The sequence below is a fragment of the Cnephaeus nilssonii genome, assembly GCF_951640355.1.
Source record: "Cnephaeus nilssonii genome assembly, chromosome: 7".
In the NCBI taxonomy this organism is placed as follows: Eukaryota; Metazoa; Chordata; class Mammalia; order Chiroptera; family Vespertilionidae; genus Cnephaeus; species Cnephaeus nilssonii.
In genome coordinates, this window is record NC_137078.1 from 23,948,007 (window position 1) to 23,958,392 (window position 10,386).

General features: G+C 45.1%; 1 protein-coding gene across 1 annotated transcript in view; it reads right to left on the reverse strand.

The window, feature by feature from the left end:
* The window catches only part of DTNBP1 (dystrobrevin binding protein 1), a 152,199-nt gene extending 143,628 nt beyond the window's left edge, over window positions 1–8,571 (reverse strand). Inside the window, exon 1 of the mRNA XM_079776853.1 lies at window positions 8,419–8,571. Coding sequence (XP_079632979.1) covers window positions 8,419–8,474 — 56 coding nt within the window. The 5' untranslated portion in view covers window positions 8,475–8,571. The remainder of the gene's footprint in view (window positions 1–8,418) is intronic.
* Between the last annotated feature and the right edge of the window lie 1,815 nt (window positions 8,572–10,386).

Sequence of the window (10,386 nt, forward strand, 5' to 3'; positions counted from 1 at the left end):
ATTATGAACAACAAATACATATCTATCAACAAGTGAATCTAAAAGTCAAGTGAATTAAAAATCTGAGGAACAGAATAAACTGGTGAACATAATACAATCAGAGGCATAGAATGGGAGTGGATTGATAATTCTCAGGGGGAAAGGGGTGTCTGTGTGGGGGGTACGGGAAGAGACTGGACAAAAATCATACACCTATGGATAAGGACAACGGGGGGGGAGTAAGGGCAGAGGGGGGATGGGAACCGGGTGGTGGGGAGATATGAGGGGGAAAAAGGAGAAACAATTGTAATAATCTGAACAATAAAGATTTATTAAATAAATAAATAAATAAATAAATAAATAGTGCAAGTCTTCTAGGTAAAACATAAGAATACTGGAAAAGGTTACGTAGACTGGTTACTTTGGCAGTACTAAATAAAATATATCTATCCACACTAATATATAAAAAGCCAGGGGCCATCATGACCTAAATGACCAGATGGACAACCAAACAGCAGGCTGTGTGGGGCGACCAGGCTGGCAGGGGGGTTAGTGAGGGATGAACAAACAAGTGAATAGCAGGTTGTGTGAGGCGACCAGGCTAGCAGGGGGGTTAGTGAGGAACGACCAAACGACTGAACAGCAGGCTGCGTGGGGCCACCAGGCCAGCAGGGGGTGCAGTTGGGGGCAACCAGGTCGGCGGGGGGAGGAGGGTAGGACAGTTGGGGGCAACCTGGCTAGCGGGGGGGGGGGGACAATTAGGGGTGATCAGGCTGGGAGGCAGAGGCGGTTAGGGGTGATCAGGCTGACGGGGGTGGGCAGTTAGGGGCGGTCATGCAGGCAAGCAGGTGAGCAGTTAGGAGCCAGCGGTCCCGGATTGTGAGAGGGATATCCGACTGCTGGTTTAGGCCCAATCCCCGGGATCAGGCCTAAACCAGCAGTCAGACATCCCCTGAGGGGTTCCAGATTGAAGAGGGTGCAGGCTGGGCTAAGGGGACCCCCCCCCCAGTGCACAAATTTTGTGCACCGGGCCTCTAGTATACTTATAACTATGATAAAAGAGAAAACAGAACAAAACACAAGTCTGAAATACTGCACAAAGAAATGAGAAATAATCATCATTGCCAGTGCTATTTCTTTTACTTTTGGTAAACTCAAATCACTAAATATAAACTGAACATGGTATTATTAATCAACGTGAGACTGGTCAGTAAACCAGGACAAGTAGAACAGGGAAACTGATACAAGAGCAATTCACAACAGATACAGAAAGTCACCTCTCTAGAGATAACATCTAGGCCTCAGTTGTGCTTCAGCTTCAGACCCAGGAAAGTGGCAGAACTAGGTGGGTGATACCAGTTCCAGCTGTGATGACTGAGGACCCCCTACCCTGAAACAGACCAATCAGTGGAGAAGCAAACCTAGAAAACTAATTAATATTCTGCTGAAACCCTCCCGAGACTTCCCCTAAGATTCCTGCCTGTGAGAAAGATAAATCCTCAGGACAAAGGACCTAGCTTGTGCTCTTCCTCTGGGGAGCAGCCATTGCCATTCCTTTTCACCTTTCTTCCACCACAGGAATCTATCTCCTAAACCCTAACGGACCCCGTAAGGCTTGCAACCAGGGGAGCAATGGGCAGCGGCCCCTTGTCCCAGGCTACCCCCTGAACCTGATCCCAAGGCCCCCTTTTCTCTGACTTCCCAGAGAACTAGGGTAGTTCAGCCTAGTTTCTCCTGTTGCTAAGCCCTTTCTTGTTTTACTGTCCCCATCTTTAATAACATTCCCTCATAGTTACCTGGACTCCTGCTGTTAAATTTTTCCTACATGAAGTCAAGAACACACACACTACTGGCTGGCTCCAGCCAGATCCACCAAGGGCCAGGTTCCCTTGCTGGTAACAAAAGTAATTCATATTGAATGTCACAGCTTTTCTTCACTCGCACTTTTATAAAAAGCTTATATTGCATTATTGGTTAGTCGATTTATTGCATAACTAGAAGCCCGATGCACGAAGATTCGTGACAGAATGGGCCTTCCTTTCCCTGGCTGCCGGCACCACTTTTGCTCTGGCTGGAGCTGCCTTTCCACCTTCCTACGCTGCTCAGAGGCCCAGAGTGCACCTGGCCGCTTGGCAGCTGTGTATGCAAATTAACCGCCATCTTTGTGTGTTAATTTGCATACTCACTCCTGATTGTCTGTGGGTGTCGCGAAGGTACGGTCAATTAGCATGTTTGTCTATTATTAGGTAAGATGTTAACCATTAATCCCAGTCATGTTAATACTTTAGATATCTTTAAAAGTGCAGAACTTCGAATTACTATGTAATGGTAGAATTCAATAAAGATCACTTTAAAAGTAAAATAAACTTAACGTCTCATTTGTAATATATCAACTTTGGGATTCTCCCACTACCTCCCCTCAAATAAAGAAAAAAAAGATTAGTTAGGAATAATAGAGAAAGAGGAAATGTTACAGGGAGTTGAAAATAAAATTGTTGAAGGGAACAATGAGAGTTTCTCCATGTGGCTCCTTAACAACCATTTGCTTTAAAAACTGGTCTTCAACCAAATGTAATGTGTGGAACTTATTTGATCTGGCTTTGAACAAATAAACTGTAAAAACGCATTTCTAAAAACCAGGAAATCTAGTTATGGACTGCACAATTGATAATATCAAAGAATTAGTGTTCATTTTGTTAGGTATGATACTGGCATTGCTTTTATATAATATCTGTATTTTTTGAGATGCAAACTGATGCATGAGAGATATAACAGACAAGTCCAAGATTTACTTTACAAATAAGGAGAGAGACAAAGCAAATGTGGCAATAGTTGATAATTGCTGAATCTGAACAATGAACATACGGGGTTCACTGTGCTATTCTATTTTTGTATATGTTTGAAACTTTGTAAAAAATGTTTAAACAAAAACAGTTTTTTAGATATTCATCTTTTCTCATCAAATCTGTTCCACATAAACCATCAATGTGCCAAAATTCAGAATAGAAACTGTGAGAAAACATAAAGTAGCTAGAAGGAAGTGGGAAACAATCAAGTTCAGGAGAGAAAAAAAAATAAAAGGTTAAAATGATTCTCATTTTAAGTTAAAAAATAATTAACAAGCAACAAAAAAAGCAAGAAGATACTTTCTGAAATACATTTGAGAGCCAGAATTCAACTGAAAATAGCTTACTATTTTTATTTTGAGATAACCCTACTTAAGTTTCTCACAGTAATCCTGTGCTGGAAACAACCCATTAATAAAGTCAATTTAATACAACACAATGTCATGACATGCTGAGAAGGAAATAATGATCTAGGTATAATACTCCAGTTTCCTCAAACATAAAATAGTAGTATTATCCTGATTATAATGATTTGCAACAAGAATTAAATAAACTTCCAAATATGACTTAGGCAGCATTCTGTAAACTACAGAGCCAATTCCAATAAAAAGCATCACCATCAAGAAAGGTAAGAAACTATTACATTACCGGGCCAAGGTGAAATAAAGTGGAGGTCCCCCCATGCACCAGTCCCTATAGAAGGCTTCTCCACTGTTCCTAACCTTCCTAATACCATATACCCCAGGAAGATATGTGTTGCTGTGTGAGCATATTAATATACGGACTTAAGTGAGCCACCTGAAAATTATTTTCTACCAAAAGCAACTGATGCACTCTTTTGAGTTCAAAGCACTAAAACCTCAAATTCACCAGAGTGCTTCAATAATTTATTTTTAGATTGTTCCAAAGACTTAACCTTAATTTGACACCAGCACATTTATTTCTTCAAGCTCTGTAAAAAATACTAACATGGAGGCATCTTACTAAGAAATGAAGGTGATTAGAAAACTGCTTAGACAAAAATTTGAAAAGAAGTAGATTCAACAGAACGACATATTGAGCACTTCAATGATTGGTGGACAGAAAATGTGCTTTTCTCTAGCTGATTCAATGGCATGGGTGACCTCAGTGGCATTCTCTTTTTTTGCACCTCAATTTCCTACTCATCTAACCTCATCCGCTATTATAAAAACTGAGCATGTGACCTCTTAAATCATTTTTTTTAAATAAATGGAAAATGCTTCTATGGAAAAGTACAGTTTGAGAGCCTAGTCTAGTGTCTGGCACATGGTAGCAAATCAGTAAGTATCTATTAGATGAAGTTGAATATTGAGATAGCTTCCTGATTATTAAAAAGGTGAATAGTCCTGGAAAAGGTAACATTTCAGGCAAAACCTCACCATTTTAACACACTGAGAATTAGATGAATAGATCCTCTCCTCTGAGCAGGTTTTGATACTATAGGAGGGGAGAAGAAAGAATGAGTATACTGGGCAGAGGTGGCTTTGAGGGGCAAACACCCACGGTCTTGGTGGACTAGTAGTAACACAGTTTCTATCCCTATGCACAGAACTTAGAGCATTACAAACAGGAAATGCCAGATGGTGACAGGCAGCTGTAAACCATTAAGTAAATCTGATTTTCGGTTCCCTGGAGGGTTTTGCATGCCTGAATACGTCAATCCTGAGGTCTTTGGTCATAACCACTCCACAGGTAAACTCAAAAGACCAGAGTGGGCTGCAGGAGCCTGGGGGTGCTGAGTCTGCTGTCTTGCAGAGGAGTAGGGAGAGCGCTGCCACCATTTTGCCTGCAACACCTGCCCTTCTGTGCACACCACCACCTACAAGGTAACAAACAGTAAGTATCCAAAGCTGAAAGCAGTGGATGATATGCTTGGTGGAGCAGCTGCCTGGGAGAACGTTGACTCTACAGCAGAGCCATGTCCCAAATGTGAACATCCTCGTGCCTATTTCATGCAGCTTCAGAACCGTTCTGCAGATGAGCCAATGTCCACTTCTATAAGTGCTGCAATGCTGTGTGGACACTGCTGGAGGGACTAGGGCCAGGCTGGCCCAGCTGAGTCGGTGCCTGTTAACCTTATTCCCTAGTGTGGATTCCAAACTGGGAGCGAGCACTTGTGTCCTTAGGGTCTTTGTTGGTGTGGTGGAAAGCTAACCTTTTTAGGGTTATTGGCCAGGGTGTCAAGAAATGGACAGCCTGGCTGGCGTGGCTCAGTGGTTGAGTGTCGACCTATGAACCAGGAGGTCACGGTTCCATTGCCAGTCAGGGCACATGCCCAGGTTGCGGGCTCAATCCCCAGTGTGGGGCATGCAGGAGGCAGCCAATCTATGATTCTCTCTCATTGATGTTTCTATCTTTCTCTCCCTCTCCCTTCCTCTCTGAAATCAATAAAAAATATATTTTAAAAAAATACCGAAATGGACAGCCCATCTGCCAGTGGATGAACTCATTACTGTCCAGGGAGATTTTGTGTGTGGGGAAGATTACCCACAACTAAGTATACTCTGTTTAAGATCCTGTTCATTCATCTTTTACATTTATTGAGCAACTGACATTATTTTAGCATCAACCAATACTTTTAAATATTCATAATGTTTGCACAACTAATAAAGAAAAACATTAATTTAGTTAATTTAGTTGTTCCTAAATACTTAACTGTTAATTGCAAACTTTTAATCAAATTTATGCTGAATATTTCATTAAAATGAAAAGTTTAATTCTGACGAAAAAAGAAGACCACGGTGGTGTGAAGTGTGCACTTCAGTATATCTAAAAGTTTCCCTCAGAGCTCAAGCCATTCCCGGAAAAGCAGATAGTCTATGTAAACTCTCCAAAAGACTCCGAGTTCTGAGTGAGTTAAATCTAAACAGGACTCAAGTGAGGGGAAGAGTGAGGTCTAGAACCAATCCCCTCAATCCCTTTAGGCCACCTAGCCACCCACTTACGTCAGAGAGGGACATAACTTCTAGGTGTCTCAATGTTGACATAATATTATGAATAAAAATTTACCAAAAAGGCCACAAGTCCGTGGACAACCTATAGTCCCCCACAGGCCACCAGCAATCTCTACACTGCCCTTAACTGATGATCTTTAGTTTCATTCTTTCTAAGTTTAAAAGGAAGGTAGAAATTCACGGCATTCATCAGATATGTGAGAGTAAAGAATAACCTTATTGTACTTTAAAAAAAAGTTAATTTTCCTACATTTAAGCACCAGTTACATAAATTTTCAGAAATTGAAAATGAGCACCGAGTTGAGGATGCTGCTCTCGATGACTGTGAGGACACAGTGGCCACACTGAAGCAGCTGGGAAAAAGCCTTCCAATTGTACTGACTGATTCCCTGGGGCAACGGGAACCCTTGAAGTTAGTTGCCAATTACTTGAGCTGCTCTGGCTTCTGTGGGCATTAACACCAAGTGGTCTAAAGGAATGCCAGGTCCAATTTGAAAATTTGGGGAAGTGAGAGCCATGTCACTTTCATCTTAGAATCCCTCAGTGCCTTCATGCAATATACACGTGTGCTGTGTTTAATTTCATCTTTTCTCAGCAAGGCAAAATATTCAATTGTGTAAAACAGGTTAATCTCAAGCTAAATATGTAAGAGTTTGCTAAAATAAAGTAAGCGGGGTTTTTCTTGGTAAGAATTGCACAGGAATTTGAGGACCTGACAAAAGTGAACATCAGAGTTTAGAGTTCCCAGTCAACTGGAAGAGAGATACCACTTGGAGATGAGTGATTTCTCTGCCAGGTAACAGGCACACACTGGCAGTCCAGTAGTTTGTCAGCTGACAGTGACCTGTACAAGGAGAAAGCCAACAAAGGGCCTAAATGGAATGAAAGGCCTCTCAGGCTAATTCCAAACTGGCCCCACTCTATGGCATCTTTCAAGAAGTCAGTTTCCATGAGGTTCTAATCAGATCCCCACAAATCTCTCCCTAAAGTCAGGTTACTCAGCTCCCCCAGGGTGATTCTGGTCCAGAGTCCATACTCCTAGGTAAGTTTTAACTTTCCTAAGCAAAGGTCAGGTGCATCAATGGGTTCTGAGGTAACCACACCACCAGGAGAGTTACAGTAACGATCAGAAAACTGTTATTCCATCAAGGAATTCCTTGAAGTCACGGTAACAGGTGTGTTTACCATGCTCATGTTACAAGTAGACAATTCCAGCATCATACCAAAAATTCTCAATACAATAATTTACACTCTGAAAAGAAGTTACTATTTAAATTTAAAGGGGGAGGGGGAATGCAAACATACAAGCACGCCGTCAATGAATGACTCCTAGAGCATCTATAATAAATATTATTATAAGAACACCAAAAATACCAAAAAGGCTTTATAGGTGGTAAGCGCTCAACTATTTGCCAGGTTGTTACTAAGCACACAAAAGGCAAACAATAGATTAAACATTTTTGTCTAATGAGATAAAATTTTAGCTAACATTGATCTCGTCGGAAATTTAAAACAGCATTTTCAAGATGCCCTCGTTATTCAGAGCATTTTCCAAAGGATTTGTGAGCTAAAGGTGACAGAGAGATCCTTTATAAAGGTGACCACCTTTCTAAAGAAATGGAAAAATTAAAATGAATTTAGCACTAACAACGATAGTGACAGAGTAATAACAAGAGTGACATATATTTTACATGTTAGTTCCTTAATCCTCACAACAATCCTTTATCCCAGTTGTAGCGCATCCTGGAAACTGAGGCAATTGAGTGATGTGCAGAAATATGCTTTGCTTAAGCGACAGAGATGAGAACCTGTGATTCCCAGACTTTGCCACACACTGGAATCCCTTTGGGGGGGGGGGGTAATTTAAAATTCCACTCCGGGCCTAATTTGATTGGCATGAGCTGCGACCCAGGCATCAGGAGGGTTCAAGGTGTCCAGGTGATTCTAAGCAAAGTGTGGGAAGCGCTCGGTTTCCGCTCTGAGCCAGCAGGCATGAACAGGATTGCGGCAGTGCTGTTGTTTCTCTGGCCCAAGAACGTTCTTGCTGGGGCGCTGAAACCCGGGCAAAGGGGCAAACGGAGGGAAAGTAAAAGGGGAAGAGGCCGAAAGCCTCGCCACTGGGTACGGCGCGCACGGAAACCGGACGCAGCCCGCGGGGCCAGGGAGAGCCGCGGCGCCGGCGACCCGGGGCGGGGCGGGGCGGCGGTCCCACGCCAGGTGGGGTCTCGGCAGCCCCGAGGCCGGCGGGCAGGTGTCCCGGCCGAGTTCGAAGCGCCGAGTGGGCGCGGGACCAGTCCCACGCGCTCCCTCTCCCAGGACGGCCTCCTCCGGCCCGCGGACGCCGGGAGGGGGGGGTGGGGGCCGCGGATCCCCAGACCATCCCGCCCCCCGGAGCGCGAGTCCCAGCCAGCCCGTTGGGACCCAAGTTACTTTGTGCCGCCGGGCCGAGCCGGAAAGTTCGTTACTTTCCTCCGCGGGGCGGGGATGGGGAGGCGCGGGACAAGACGGGACTGGGCTGCGGGAGGGGAGGGGAGGGAGGCGGCGTCCCGGGCGGAGACCCGGCTCCTCCGGCCGGCCCAGGCCCCCCCGCTCCCTCTTCGTCCCCGCCGAATACCCACCCGGAGGTGAAATCCTGCTGCACGCTCAGCAGCCGCTCCCGCAAGGTCTCCAGCATCTCCTCCGCCACCGCGACGCCTCCCCTCCGGTCTCCGAACGCCGCCGCCGCCCTCGCCCCGCGCACCTGTCACCCGCGCGCCCGCACACTCGCAGCCCGCCCCGCCCCCGGCCGGCCCTCGCCCCGCCGCAGCCCCTTCCGCGTTTCGCCCCCGCTCGCCGCTCTGGCCCCACCCCGCGCCGGCCGCGCAGCCGCAGTGGGCCGCGCCGGGCGGGGCTGCGGAAAAGGGGCGGCCCTCCCCTCCCCTCCCCTCCCCGCCCCGCCAGGAAAGCGAGAGGCTAGGACGGGTTCTCCCCACCAATCCAGGCTTTCTCGTTTTTCTCTTTAAAATGGAAGTGGTATCGAGAAAGAAAGCGTTAAGTCAAGGGCTCTTCTGAGTGCAATGTTGGTTTCGACGGTTTGGAGGAGCGTTGCATAAATTCTTGCAAAGCGTACACCTCCCTGTGGCAAATCGTTTCACAGACTCTGGGTCAAAGGTCTGACTCCACTGGTGTTGACCTTGGATGAGATGGTTAACAGTTCTCAGTTTCTTCATTCATAAAGTGGCAATAAGAATCAACTGTTTCGACATCTTTACTTTCCATTCTCTTAAACCTACCCCATTAGGCTTTTGTGCCCTTCACACCAAAGGAGGTTGCCACCGTATTGCCCAGACCTTTTGCTACTTATGTGCCCTGATTTTGTTGTTGTTGACTTCTCGGTGGCTCTCAACGCAGCTCCTGGCCCCATTCTTAAGACACATTCTTCTCGTGACTTCAAGGACACCATACTTCCACTCTTCCTTTGTCTCCACTCCTATTTCAACAGCTGCTCCCAAGGCGACACCTCCAGCCTCCCTGTCACCTCCACCTGTGCTCTCTGCCTGGATTCTTCTATCCATCATCATGCTGTAAATTATACCAAGGCACAGATGACGCCTAAATCTCCATCTCCATCCCTGTCCTTCCTCCCCTCCTCCTTATATCAGTTGTTTACTCAGCATGTATCCAATGGGCATCTCCAACCCAACGTACCCAAAATTGAAAATTTGCATCCTCACCTCCTCACCTATGCATCCCCCAGTCTTTTCCATTTTGGCAAATAGCACCACCATCCACAAAGTTGCTCAAGTTAAGCCACCTGAAAGCACCCCCGGTTCCTCTCCTTTCCTCCATGTTAACACATCAAATCCAGTCAATTCTATTCCTAAAGTAACGCTGAATGCTGGAACCTGCCCCCTTTCTCCATCTTCACTATCATCACCCTAGTGACTAAGCACCGCCATCTTTCACCAGGAACACTGACAGCTCTCCTGATTCTACTCTTATGCCACCCACACCCCTGTAATCCATCTTTGACACAGCAGCCAAATAAAATTACTTAAAAGAGCAATCACATCATGTTGCTCTCCTGCTTAAAACCCTTCAGTTGCTTCGTGTGCCCGTAGCATAAAATTCAAACTCCTTATTTGGCTTACAAAGTCCTAAAATTTGAATCCTTCCCAATACTCTCTCCAAAGCAAGTACTACTCACCTATTGGGTGCTTGATATTTAAGCCACACCAACCTTTTGTGTATGCATGTTCCTTGCAAATTCCAGGTTCATTTCTACTCTGAGGCTTTTTCACAGGCTCTTCTCCAACTGTCCCATAGCTGGTTTGTTCATGGCACTCAGGTCTGAACTTAAATATCATCTCCTTAATCTTCCCTGACTATCAACTTTCCCACCCAATCACTTCCTATCACACAACCTGTTTCTCAACTTAATATACATTACTGTCTGATAATTTATTGAAGAGTTATTTAATTTTTAAAGTTATTTATGTACACATTTATTTTAAAACCAAGATTGGGACTAGGGTGAGCAGATAAGGCATTCACCTCAGATGCAAAATAGAAGGGGGAACCGAAAAGCTCAGTAATCAAGATGAATA